The sequence below is a fragment of the Oncorhynchus nerka genome, linkage group LG22 (assembly GCF_034236695.1).
Source record: "Oncorhynchus nerka isolate Pitt River linkage group LG22, Oner_Uvic_2.0, whole genome shotgun sequence".
Lineage (NCBI taxonomy): Eukaryota > Metazoa > Chordata > Actinopteri > Salmoniformes > Salmonidae > Oncorhynchus > Oncorhynchus nerka.
In genome coordinates this window covers 56,892,192-56,906,725 of record NC_088417.1, presented here as the reverse complement: position 1 = coordinate 56,906,725, position 14,534 = coordinate 56,892,192, and the positions used below count along the sequence as shown (strand labels likewise).

General features: G+C 44.6%; 1 protein-coding gene across 2 annotated transcripts in view; it reads left to right on the top strand.

Moving 5' to 3' along the window:
* The first annotated feature begins 9,455 nt into the window (after positions 1–9,455).
* Positions 9,456–14,534, top strand: part of LOC115105400 (sarcoplasmic/endoplasmic reticulum calcium ATPase 1-like) — an 84,506-nt gene continuing 79,427 nt past the window's right edge. The window contains exon 1 of one of the 2 annotated variants that reach the window (XM_065007273.1): positions 9,456–9,879. In XM_065007273.1, coding sequence (XP_064863345.1) covers positions 9,762–9,879 — 118 coding nt within the window. In that variant the 5' untranslated portion in view covers positions 9,456–9,761. The remainder of the gene's footprint in view (positions 9,880–14,534) is intronic. The other variant, XM_029627398.2, reaches the window with a different exon arrangement.

Here is a 14,534-nt window from a genome sequence, read left to right as displayed (position 1 = left end):
GAGACGTCTCCTGAAGGTTCGACTTCGGGGAAGGAGTTTCCATTCCAGTACCTGGTTGACTGGGAGGGTTATGCCCAGGAGGAGAGGTGCTGGGTCTCCGCTAGGGACATCCTGGACCCAGGCCTCATCTCTGAATTCCAACGCCGACACCCCGCTCAACCAGGTATGCGCCCGTCCAGGTAGGCGCCCGCCTGCCTGACCACTCTGCCTGACCTGACCCTGACTGCCATCCTGTACCATTGCCCCACCAAATAAGGGTTTTAGCTGTCCAAAATAGGACATTTTGAATAAGGTGACAATGTAGAATGTGGTCTTTATAAGTTTATAGGAACCCTTTCTGTTTTTTACAATCCATGATCTTGACTGTCTAACTGATGTCAGAGCAGGTCTCTTTGCTGATGCCGTGTTAGAATTTGAATCTAAGTTTGCGTGACCACAGCCTATCAGAAAACCCTTGCCCACTTATCAGCCAAAGGCTCATTATAGATTAGTATAAGAGAAATTGTGCAAAAATATTATTTAATTTAAAAAATATTATATATATTTTTTAACTAGGCTACCGGCCATGTCACCTTTCATTTTTCTATATGAAAAAGCCCACCCAACTAAACAATGGTCCATTCCATCTGGCATTTGTCCGAATTGCCATATGGCCAATCTATCCGAGGCTCCTTGGGCCTTGCAGTGACTACTCTGGTTTGGGTGTCCTCGGTAGAATGGTGTCGCTGTAACCAAGTGGTTATATATCGTTCTGGGTTCCACTGTGCAGTGCAAGAGGGGGTCCGTGGAGTTTTATGAACACCAAGGCAGACACACGGTGAATCTGGATCCTTGATCTCATTGGTGTGTTAAGGTTAATGTGGCTAAACCCGCTCTCACATTTTGCCTATAAGAGCACAAGCCGAGCCCCAGATGCAGACACAGGAGTCCAAGATGTTTATTTACAATCCAAAAGGGGTAGGCAAGAGAATGGTTATGGACAGGAAAAAGGTCAAAACCAGTTCAGAGTTCCAGAGGTAAAGAATGGCAAGCAGGCTGGAGGTCAGGCAGGTTGGAATAGAGTCCAGAAAAACAGGCAAAGGTCAAAACCTGGAGGACTAGTAAAAGAGAATAGAAAAGCAGGCGCACAGGGAAAAACACACTGGTTGACTTGAACATACAAGACAAACTAGCACAGACAGACAGGAAACACAGGGATAAATACACCAGGGGAAATAAGCGACACCTGGAAGGGGTGGAGACAATCACAAGGACAGGTGAAACAGATCAGGGCGTGACACTGCCAAGTTTTTAATTGGCCAAAGTGGTCAAGCCTCAGATGGGCCTCTGCATTGCACACAAGTAGCCTACACTGCCAGAGAGAAGACAGAGAAGAAACCACCATTTTACCTACCTCTAGGCTGCTATACACACAGTATTTATTTGTTTTTTCATGGAATTTTAGTGGTAACTAAATATTTATTTGGAATTTATTCGAATATATCTTCCAGAATTAGTTTTACCAGCCCGGCGTATTCTCAAATTGAAAAAAGTGAGGGTGTTCCGCTGCCCTGCGCTCTGGCAGTACTACAATCCCGTTAACCACCTCTGTCCGTTCCATCTGGTGCAACCTTCTTTATTCACCAGGGAGCCAATCAAATGCCAAGCTCTGTCAAGTCCTTCTGCACCCTCAGCGGGGTTGTTAGGTATGGAGAGATCTGGTTTTCAGGGGAAATTGAAAGAGATCTGTGACCGGACTAAGGCTTTTGGATGATAACAAGGTGACACTCCATCTTACCTCCTCCACATTTACCGGATTGGTTGAACAGTGCAGAAGAGAACCTCCCCCAACAGGACCAGAAAGAAAGAAACGCCACTACGTTACATTAGTCCTTCTGAAACCGCAGCTTTAGTCTGACAGGTCACCTGCTAGGACAAAAAGCAGAGAACTCTGCCTGCTCTTCTCTGAGCATTAGAGAGCAGGGACACTTAATTCAGTGAGAGGGGAAAATGGCACACACTATTCGACTGGCCAAAGGTAAATGAAGCTGTGTGCTAGGTCGATGGAGTGGATTTCTTCAGGACTTAGCTAACCAGTTAAACAGACAGAGTACCATGTAATAGGATGGGTCATTGCCATTCAATCCCCATGGAAAACCAAACATTTTAGGAAGTATTTTAGTTCTCTAAATCGTGTCAATAATGAATCTGTATCAGTGAGGTGGCAATAACAAACATCACCTTGCCTAATAAGGGCTTGTCACGATAACATTTCAACATTGGATAAAAATACCTCATAATTATGCTCCTGGCCACATAATCAGTGATGTAATCAAAAGGTTATTGATCCAGTTTAGTTTTTCGAATAAAGCAATTTGCTAAAAAGGTTTGATGCGCATTGTCATTAACGACCCATCTCCTCAGGTCACTGAATGACAGCTCCAATTACCAATCAGTGACAGCAATGCAGGTTCTTGTTTACCTCTTTTTTTTTTTAACTAGGCAAGTCAGTTAAGAACTAATTCTTATTTACAATGACGGCCTAGGAACAGTGGGTTAACTGCCTTGTTCAGGGGCAGAATTACATTTTTACCTTGTCAGCTCAGGGATTTGATCTAGCAAACTTTCGGTTACTGGCCCAACGCTCTAACCACTAGGCTACCCGCTGGTTACTGGCCCAACGCTCTAACCACTAGGCTACCCGCTGGTTACTGGCCCAACGCTCGAACCACTAGGCTACCCGCTGGTTACTGGCCCAACGCTCTAACCACTAGGCTACCCGCTGGTTACTGGCCCAACGCTCTAACCACTAGGCTACCCGCTGGTTACTGGCCCAACGCTCTAACCACTAGGCTACCCGCTGGTTACTGGCCCAACGCTCTAACCACTAGGCTACCCGCTGGTTACTGGCCCAACGCTCTAACCACTAGGCTACCCGCTGGTTACTGGCCCAACGCTCTAACCACTAGGCTACCCGCTGGTTACTGGCCCAACGCTCTAACCACTAGGCTACCCGCTGGTTACTGGCCCAACGCTCTAACCACTAGGCTACCCGCTGGTTACTGGCCCAACGCTCTAAACCACTAGGCTACCCGCTGGTTACTGGCCCAACGCTCTAACCACTAGGCTACCCGCTGGTTACTGGCCCAACGCTCTAACCACTAGGCTACCCGCTGGTTACTGGCCCAACGCTCTAACCACTAGGCTACCCGCTGGTTACTGGCCCAACGCTCTAAACCACTAGGCTACCCGCTGGTTACTGGCCCAACGCTCTAACCACTAGGCTACCCGCTGGTTACTGGCCCAACGCTCTAAACCACTAGGCTACCCGCTGGTTACTGGCCCAACGCTCTAACCACTAGGCTATCTGCTGGTTACTGGCCCAACGCTCTAACCACTAGGCTATCTGCTGGTTACTGGCCCAACGCTCTAACCACTAGGCTATCTGCCGCCCCGTGTTTGTGTACAGGTAACTGCCCAAATAAAGGAAACTCCAACAAAGTGTCTTAAGAGGGCCTTGGGCCCACCACAAGCCACCTGAACAGCCTCAGTGCGCCTTGGCATATAGATTCTACAAGTGTCTGGAACTCTGTTGCAGGGATATGACACCCTTCTTCCACGAGAAATTCAATCATTTGGTATTTTGTTAATGGATGGTGGAAAACGCTGTCTCAGGCGCCGCTCCAGAATCTCCCATAAGTGTTCAATTGGGTTGAGATCTGGTGACACACAAAATATGCTCCTGAGAGACCCCTCTTAAGTCACTGAGATCTCTTCTAGCCATTGTAGCCAAAATAATGGGTAACTGGGCATTTTTATGCATGACCCTAAGCATGATTGGATGTTAATTGCTTAATTAACTTAGAAACCACACCTTCAATGTACTTTGTTTCCCTCATTTACTCAAGTGTTTCCTTTATTTTGTCAGTTACCTGTATGTGTAAAACCAAAACAAGACGAGTCTAGTCAGCAGGGTGACAGCACATGTGGAAGGCAGATTTTGTGCCTAATTCTCTGTCACAGACAGCTAGTCTGTCCCTCTGCTCAAGGGTCTGCTGTCTAACGCACCTGCACACACACACAGCTCTGAATCCTTTCCTATGACTGTTTTCCTCGCTCTGTGTGTGTTGATGTTATTGTGTGTGTGTGTGTTGTTGTTGATGCCAACCAGCGTCTTCAGTGGATAATTAGCACAAAGCCTCCTGGGAAATGAGACTCAACATTTGATCATCTTTAATGGCTCTGTCATTCACCTCCTCTGTTTGTTTGTGTGTGTTATGTATGTGTGTGTCTATCCCCTCCTCAGTGTGTGTGTATGTGTGTGCATGCATGTGTATGTGACTCCTCAGGCTTGGAACATGAGTGGATTAGTTATGAGGGTCCACTGCTAAGCTCCTACAGCCTTACAGGATCAACTCCTTATTTGTTTTAATATGACAGGAAATTACTACTTTGTTCCATGCCTTTCACCCCTATGCAATCATCTGTACCCTTTCCCTTACCCATCCACAGCCAAAATGGTGGATTACCTTACATTGAAAAACTTTGACTTCCGTCTGAATTAAGCTCATATATGCATAGGAGAAATCTCTAGGCCTATTAGAATACAATTTCCTTTTTTTAATTCTCTGAAAAAGGCTATTGATATAGACTGATATTCTGACTGATATGTCTATAAAAACTATCTTCCACAGAGACAGAATGTTGAATACTTGAATCTGCAAACCAACCCAGCAGTCATCAAGTTATGTGTTATGTTATATCCCAGAAAAGCCCCCTCTATTTTGGCAGGGGGTAGGTACTGCAGCAGTGCAAGCCAAGTAAATGCCGTGAGAAGGCAGAGGTGTCGATCTGTCAATTCTGGGGTCTGGGCTGCCCGTCATGTTGGCAGCTTGTCATGCTCACAGTAATTGGTCTGGAAGAGAAGACCTGCAGCCTGCCATGCTCTAGGACTATGCCACTGGGTAAAAGAGAGGTGAGGGGGTGAGAGGACCAGAGGTTCCCAGGAACCTGTGTCTCAGGATTCTCTTCATCAATCATAATTTAGTTTTGACCCAAGTTTGTAATGAAAGCTATGTCTTGATTTGTTTGTACGATTGGGCCGATCTGCATTCTGGTAGAACTCTCTGGTAAAAGAAGAGGAACATCAAAAAGCAGTCTGTGAAGAAGGATTGAGGGCAGTGCTTGAAGTGAAGCCTTAGACAAACACACATGGGCTCAGTAATAACCCAGTCTGGTGTTATCTTCCTCAGAGAGGGCTGTGCTGTGAATAAAAACCACAGTGATGCTGCCTGAGCCTGCTGACTGTCTATTGTAAATCAAGAATGGATGTTTCTGTGAATCAATCTTTACTCCAGCCCTGTTTTTAACACAGCACCCAGGTGTCCGTCAGCCTGGGTCTGCCTGTCACTGGCATCACCTTAAAGTCTCTCTCTCTCTCTCTCTCTCTCTCTCTCTCTCTCTCTCTCTCTCTCTCTCTTTCTAGTCCTCTCTGTTTTCATCTGTCTTCTTTAGTCCTCTGTCCCTCTCTGTTCTTGCTGTATGCTTTTCTTTCTCGATTAGCTCTCTGTGGAGCATACACACATTATAAAAGAACTAGCTGACAAAAAAAAGAGAAACTTCATGCTGATCTGACCAATGGGCAGGTCGAGCAGCACAGATCCTGCATTTGAAAATAATTGATCCCAGTTAGAAAATAAGAGCTTTCCTTCATCATGGTCTTGGTCCTTGACATTGAAAGTGTGTGTGGTTCTGGCTCATTGTGTATGTGCGGTGCATGTGTGTGTGTTATTTATATGTGACCTCTATTGAATAGGGAACATGAGTGTATGTGAGGTGCATTAGAATGGTGCAGGATGCCGTGTAGGAGCCCACTGATTTGCCTGTGGGGAGATAATAGTACAGAGTTCTCATCAGACACTGAGGGACACGGGGGTTTGGTCCAGTTTGTGTTTGTGTGCAATGACAGGGTTTCTGTCCACCTTGATTAATGTGTGTGGTGGCAACTTCTTAATAGGGGCAATAAACAATGAACTTTACTTTATAACGTCTCAAACTTTGACAAGAAAAGTTAACGTTGAAATATATTCAGAACTATAAACAGATGCAGATGGCAACAGTAGGCACATAATGTAGGAGTGATTGTGATAATGTAGGAGTGATCCAAGATTGCTTGCAAAAGAGATGACAACATGACATACCTTTTGGATGAAAAATAAAGATTAAAGACAATGTGATCTAGAGATGTGGGGACATTTATTAAATAATAGCCTGTGTGAATGATGAGTGATGTGAGCCTGGCTGTTCATCCCATGGAGATAAAACTGTCTATCTCTATGGTTCATCATCCAGAGATGATTCAGCTAGTTTTTCTCCATCTGTCTTCTGTATTTACAAGGTCCTCCTATCAATTTGTCTGGGACATCAAGTCACACAGCACACACACACACACACACACACACACACACACACACACACACACACACACACACACACACACACACACACACACACACAGTGCCATTTAACAGACATCATCTGGATGGTGTAATTGCCTCCTTTACAATGTTTGATTCCATTAATGACTGAGTGACAGTTTGAGATTGGCCAGGCGTCGCAGTGATGACTCATCCTCACCAAAAAATGATTAGGTGACAAATGGAGTCGTGCTTGGACTGGGCAGACAGGAGGACGGTGTGTGTGCGTGCGGGGTCAGTTTTGATTTGAAGTGTTGACGTAGAGGGAACTGAAAGTGAAATTGAGTATAGGAAGGCAGTGCAGAAAAACTGCCCGGTCAAAAGGCCCAATATTTGATCCCATCACACAGAGATACAGTATATCAAGATAAATCAAAACCAATGGAGTAGAGAAAATGAAAGTTTTTGTGCAATCGGTTATTCCCCCAGCTAGATTTATAGCTCATCTCTCTCCCTCCCTCTTTTCTCTCTCCATCTGTACATCTCTCTGTGTTCCCCTCAGTTTTCTTATCTTTGTTTATGAATAAAAATGATGTCATTTTTGCCCAATCGGAGCACACACTGCTATCAATGAGATGCTATTGGATCAAACCATTATTGTCAGGTTGAAGGGGGGATACGGGGTTTAGTTGTAAATGATACATAACCTGATATTAAGATACAGTAGAAATGAGCCCCCCTGCTTCTAGATTAAACATTCCTATTCATAGGGCTGTGAGGCAGAGTGGAATTCCTCTGTGGTACCCTGTGAATTGAAGACTGCGTCACAAACAGTCCCTGAGAGCTCCGTGCAGGAAGGGAGGGAGGGGGGCTTTGAGAGAGGAGGGGGAGACCTATTAAGGGGAGGGAGGCGGGTGGGGACGGGGGTGCTAACTTGCTGCTCAGTGTGCTTGTCAGGTGCAGCTGCTGCAGAGTGCAGACTGTGGTTGAGTCTCACTTCAAGTCTCCTTGATTGAAAGTCAATGGCAGTAGCAGCCGTCAGTCCTTACACAGAGCACTGTGGATCTGTCAGGGAACACACTGTCAGGATTAAAACAACTGAGGGACTGAGGTTCTAAGAAACTGTAAGGGACATCTACTGTATTTGACGTTACCATGAAGTGACTATTCAAGCACACAAACATCTATTCCAGATTCACATGCACCAGAGACGAAACTGAACTGTGGATATAAAAACGGAAGGCATCCAAATAAGTTGTAAGAAAAGATGCCCATATAAGTACAAAGACAGCCTGCACTAGACCTTTTACAGACATCCATTCCAGAGAGACTCACTCTGAACAAGGTAGTTGTGTGGCATACCACACAGGGATGCAAGAGGGAGGTAAATATCTCTTCACGCATGGATGGCCACGGCTTATTTCCATAATGCAAATGCAGGCTGTGACTAGAAAAGAAGGCAAATGCTGCTGGAGGGCTTACAGACGGACAGAGCTGTATGGAAAATGTCGTGTGACTGGAGTGGTGGCTAGGATAGGCAGCCATTGTGTAGAGAGAGGGAGAGAGAGAGAGAGAGAGAGAGGACGGAGAAGGGGAGGATTTCCCTTGCGTAAGAACTTTGGAATCCAAGGGGTTCCTTAGAAATGTGTGGAGCCAGAAGTGCTCTCTTTTGTTTCACACATGGCTTTCATATTGCACATTAATAAGACAACCACAGACACAATCACAAATACAATTCAAACTATGTCGGTTGTTTATGTGCTGGTATGTCAAGAGCATGTGCATCTATTGCTGACTTCAGAATCAGATGAAAACTTTTGCAGGAGAGTTTGAGTCTGTCTGTGAGTGAGAGGTGCCTTGAACTGTGGTCACTGTATCTATCAGTCGTATCCACTGCATGGGTGTCTGACTGTGGGTAGGACAAGGCATGGCTGCAGTGAGGTGAAGTCTAATTGGCACATCATCAGCCAGAGAGGGAGTCAGACCTGGGGCCCAAACCTGGCTTTGACCTGATTCAGTGTGAGGGATGTATGACTTGCTTTTCATTTAGTCATCTTGGCCCCATTGGAAGTATAGAGTGTCCACCATAGCTCCCCACCTCTAGTGGGAGGCCTGTTTCTCAGAGTTGATCTATACCTTATAGTTCTGAAAGTTATGTAAGCGCTTTAAGTTATAAATAAGTTGAGAGCTGTGAGAGATAGAGGAGCCCAGCTGTGAGACAGGACATAACTAGAGCACCTTGTTCCCTTTATACCTCTCACTCCAAAAGTAGTCCTCCCAGCCACTGCCTACTGCTTGAAACCTATCCTACAGTACAGTACTGGGCCTTCTCATCTTCTGCATAGCCAGGGATAAGGAGATCGAACTGCAGTAGCGTCACATTGATGAGTCTTACATAAGTGGATACAACTTGGACCTACACCTTCCCCTTCCTTGTATAGGTTACTCCTGCCGCAACGTCTGAAATGAACAGTTTCACTACATCAGTATGTGGTGGGGTCAGAACTGAGAAAGGGTCAGAATGATTGAAGGATGACTCGGGTGCAAGGCCTTTCAAGAACACTAAACGCACCTACTTCTACCTCATAGTGTGACGTTAAGTGCTGTGTAGGAGTTGCGTGGTACTGGTAGTATTAGATCAGGCAACATTTGATTACACTCAATTGGCAAACTATTTAGAGAGATGTAGGCCACCGCTATCCCGAGATGTACAAGAAAAGTAAAGATTAATTTAATGTTAGTGTGTTTGCGATTATTTAAGTACCAGCATGAAGATGATGCACGTAGGCCTACTCTTGTGCCAAAGGGGAAGAGAACCATAACCTTGGTTTAAAGCATTAACTAATGACATATAAGAAACATATGTAACTTGAGAATGATATAGTATTACCTCCTGTGACTTTTCGTATACAGTGCATAAGATATATAAACCAAGAAGACAAGGGCTTCCTTATTTGGCTTACCAAAAGGATGTATTGTCGAGGATGTGGGAGTTGAGCAACGCTCTCCACTCAGGTAATGACAACCAATAGGAACGCAAGGGAGTGCTCAAACACGCTCACTTGTGGAGGAGGCAGTACCAACACAGCACACCTTCTGATTTTGATGAAGCGCGGACTGCAATTGTATTTATTGGGAAATAGCAGCGTCGCGAACAGGAATCCGGAATCAAATCGTCGGCTCGCAGAAGAGGAGGCAGGTGACCGTCTACGCAGGCAGATCCACCTCCGCTTGGCAGTCTGAACGCAAGGCACATCGTTAGAAAACGACTGTTGTTTATTAGTCCTTTATTGTCGTAATATATGTTATATATTTAACTACATGACTTTTAATTTCATTGTTTAGCTAGTCAGTTCTCCCTCCGAGATGGATAACGCGCACACTAAATCCTCATCTGAAGTTTTTGAAAACTTTAGTGTGAATGAAAACACTGGACTCACCCTTGAACAAGTGAAATCCAATGTAGAAAAATATGGACCTAACGGTGAGTAACAAACATTGTTTATAATGTTGTATTTTCACTGTTATTCAGTTTACCTGCGTGAGTGTTGAATGCAATTCGATCACGGGCATGGATATCATTGCCCAGTTTAGGGAAATTGGTTAAACTATTTCCCCGCGCCTTATTGTAAAACAAACAGGTTGAAAACACGAATATCAGTATTTTACAGCCTGCAATTGTTCCTTCCAGGCTTTTTTAGACAGATCTTATGCGTGAGGCTACTCAACGCTGTTTGAAGTCCTTTGTCGTACTTTACCGAGCTACATTGCGTTTCTCGCTCTGCACAAAGTTGTGTGTGTGTGTGTGTGTGTGTGTGGGAAGGACGCACGATCGAGTCACTGAACCCGAACGCTTTTCATCACGGTTACGGACTATGTGTAAAAACGAGACCCAGATTATCAATAGGATATGCTATTAATCTAACGCCTGTATTGAGGCAGGAAGTATATCACATCTGTTTTGCCATGCATTTATGGGGAGGCATTGGGGTATAATAATTATGTCACGTTCATTAACGTAAACACATTAAGAGTAGTAGTATTGTATTGTGTAATACTGTAACAGTTTCAATTTGGGTTTTATGCTATGTTAGGCTACTGTATCAAGGGGAAGAGCGTGGCATTAAGTGATATTTCAGGTGATAATTCTGTATTCCACTATGACACCCCCATTGGAGGGACAGAGGGGGGGCCAAAACGACATGCTTAACACAGCACACCACCATAGTTAGTGCCATAATGACAATGAGAACCCTTGATCAAATTAGGAAACTCTCTTACTCTACTTCTGAGAGAATGCTATAGCTATACCTTTGTGTGAGATCTGCATACACAATTCCAGGGCCCATCGCTCAATGTGCACAAGGTTTTTTTTGTAGGCTACAAGGTGTTGATGCTGCAGCAGCCAAATGCTTAACTTCTTCTGTTCCATGAGTTTATTGGATATAATCCCCCAGTTAAAGCCCTAATCTAGAATGTAGACCTGGTGCTCTTTAATTTGTGTTGTATTGAATTTGGCACCTGTCAACACCGTTACTACTTTCCTTCTGAGTCTATGGCCCTGCCATTCATTTGCATGGTGGCTTGTGTCGTTAAGCCATAGAGGAGAGCCACTGTGTTGTAGGAGTGAAACAGCAGTCCTTTGTTGCACAGACCTACCCTGTGGCTTTGATGACTTCATGGAAAAATGTCTTGTTGCAGATAGCATCTTAAACTTTTAGCTGTGTGAACTGACTTCCTCTCTCTCTCTCGCTCTCTCTGTGTGTCTGTCTGTGTGGGTTCTTGCGTGTGCAGAGAAAGGCTTAAGGGAATACCCTTTCCTTTCTTGGCTGTAAACCAGGGTCACGTTCACCAAGGCACAACATTGTGGAACATTCAGATATAAATATATTGAGTAGAACAAACATGCCTTATCTGACATGTAGAATAAACAATCTTGTCAGTTCTATTCATGACATTTCTATCTGCAACATTCCACACTGTTTGCCTACTGAACGTGGCCTATGTCTTTCTCAACACAGTCAACAACACATTAAACAGCTGTGTTATTGTTATTCGCTGTTTTAGTAGCTACATGTCTCAACTGAGTATGTGTGTAGAATACTGAATGGCTCATTCCCTCTACTGACAAACCGACCACAATCTACCTTTTGTTGTTGACTGCAATGACTTGATGTGAGTTTGGTGTTTTGTTGCAGGGAGGGAGCCACTGTTCTGTGTGTGCGGCATGCATTTCTGTTACAAATCCTCCATGATTACTTCTCTCTCTCTCTCTGACACGAGGACAGGTTGTTTCCATACAGGAGCTGTGCAGTAGACTCATTATAGAGGCATAATCATTACACAAAGACATGGCCACAAACAGGTCCCGTAATCTAACCTCTGGGGGTACCTGGACAGACTGGCCTGTCCTTAGGGGAATGCTGATAAGGGCATATTTATGTCAGAGAAACATCTATTGAATAATAGATTGGGGGGTACAGTAACCAAAAAGGGTTATGAACTAGGGAAACCCCCTCTGATCACTTTGTTTCCTGCTCCACTGTAGTAGGTACTAGCAGCGTCCCATGGGAGATATATGGCGTGCCAGTTTTGTAGACACAGGCATAACATTCCTACGGGAGGCCTATTTCACACTATGTCTGTCCCTGGAACTCTCCTGCATGGAGTGTCTTACCACCGGGGTCGTGTTCATTAGGCACCTAATGGAAACTAAAAAGGACTGGTCTATCTGGTCTTGCTCTTTTTGTGTTGTAAAATGTTTTGCCACGTCCCTAATTATCACAACCATGGGCAATGGAGGGGAGACTCCATTTGAATCCAGATCGTCACGGTTGGTATTACTGTCCGAGGTTAAAGATGTAACCAATGCCCTGGCAGTGGTGGTTGGTGGCTTTTGTTATCGGAGCTTAGCACACAGACTTGTGTTTTAGGCCCTCACCCCTAGTCAAACCTGTGCTATCATTGTGGAGGCCATATCCTCTTTTATTTTGAAACTGTTAGGGGTGGAAAAGCCTTTTTGTTATGGCTTTCTGGTCTGAGGTCAGACTAGACCACCAACAATGTGTTTTATCTCATACTCAAAACTGGGACGTTTTGGTAGGTTGATGACTTGAATATGGTCAAAACTTGGTTGTCAGTTAATGAGTTGGATTTCATTAATTGTTATATACACACAGTGACACGAACAAGCAGAGTATTTCTCTTTCCTTCCTGTTAAGAGGAACAGCCAAACTAGTGAAATGAATTTGCACTAACAACTGTCTACTGTGAAACAGGATGTTCTACACTAGCTGATGTGGTCTCTTCACTTCTATCTTGAGAAGGGCATTTCAAGCAACCTTGATCTCGATCTCCCAAATGTCATCCGCATGTCATTTCTCAGCAATTAATTTTCCGAAAATAAAGTGACTTTGATTGATCAAACTGTACTTGTTTTTGTGTGTTGACTTGGTACATTGACAGCAGCTCCAAACTGTACTTGTTGTTTTTGTGTACTACTGGTGCGCTGAGATCAACTCCTAGCTCCAGATGCATCATGTTTTAGGTACAGTACTGTAGTTAGCTGTAGCTGTGTTGGTCCCACTCCCAGATGTTGGAAAGTTGGCCGGGTCTCAGCGCCTCCGTGACCTTCTCTACAAAGCCATGGGGGGAGGTTGCAACACATCTAGCCGTACACACTTGCGCTCTCATAAGCATTCGTGTGCACAGCCAGACACTCACTTTTTGTCTGCTGGTGTTACTTGTGAAGACTGCAACTCGGTGTTTGCATAGTAAAAGAAGCCACTCTGACTGTGCAGTGGTGGACTTACCATTAGGTAGAAGAGGCAATTGCCTCTGGCCTCACATCAAGGGGCCTTGTGAGCTGGGCATAATTTTTAACATTTTAATACTAGTAATAATTTTTACAAAATATTTTCTCCGCTTTAGGGCCCCCAATGCTCCACTCGCGTTCCCGTACATTGTTTCACGCGATATGATTTCGAACGTGACTTTCATTGAAATTATTCTGCTTTCAGGATGGGGAAGGAAAAATAAAGATTTAAATTTAACCCCAGAAATTGTTAATGCATTTCTTAAGTAACAAGACAGGAGAAGCTGATAATACTGCAATCTTGTCGAGGCAGAGGACATGTATGGTGTAGCCCATGTGTCGGATTCTATCTGACCAAAGAGTATGGCATGTCATATTCTTTTTGGCCAGACAACATCAGATACACAGGCTACATATTGTAAGATGGTGGTGCTGTTTCGCTCGCTCTCACACTTTCTCCAGTGAGAGAGTTTCAGCCAATTGCGAATTGAAAGAAAGTTGGCGGATTCACAGTGTACTGTTTGGATGCTGGAATTATTTTGGAAGAACGTGCGAAGGTCATCTACCTTTTTAAAGCGATTTGTTTGACAATCAGATGGCAACATGACTGGTTGTGATCATGGCAGATTAAAAGGCAATATGTTTTTACCGTTAAATTACATGTCTTTACTATAAAACCCATATTAATCACTAAGTCCGCCCCTGTGAATGTGCTAGAAAGGATGTTGTTGCGTTGAGAACTTGCAGCGGTGTGAGTGGTGACGTGTGTGCAGCATGCACGCCCACCCCCATAGAGGGTGGTTAAAAATGATCATTTGTACCCCTCTGTTTGTAAGGGAAATGGGCCAGCAAGCTGATGCTGCTGACTTATGTTTGTAAAACCTAACCCTACCGTGTGTAAAACGGACCCTAACCCTACCGTGTGTAAAACGGACCCTAACCCTACCGTGTGTAAAACGGACTCTAACCCTACCGTGTGTAAAACGGACCCTAACCCTACCGTGTGTAAAACGGACCCTAACCCTACCGTGTGTAAACGGACCCCTAACCCTAACCCTGTAAAACGGACCCTAACCCTACCGTGTGTAAAACGGACCCTAACCCTACCGTGTGTAAAACGGACCCTAACCCTACCGTGTGTAAAACGGACCCTAACCCTAACGTGTGTAAAACGGACCCTAACCCTACCGTGTGTAAAACGGACCCTAACCCTACCGTGTGTAAAACGGACCCTAACCCTACCGTGTGTAAAACGGACCCTAAACCGCAGGAGTTTGATGGCATCTTTATTGTGACCGACCGGCTTGGCAACAATTGAAATACGT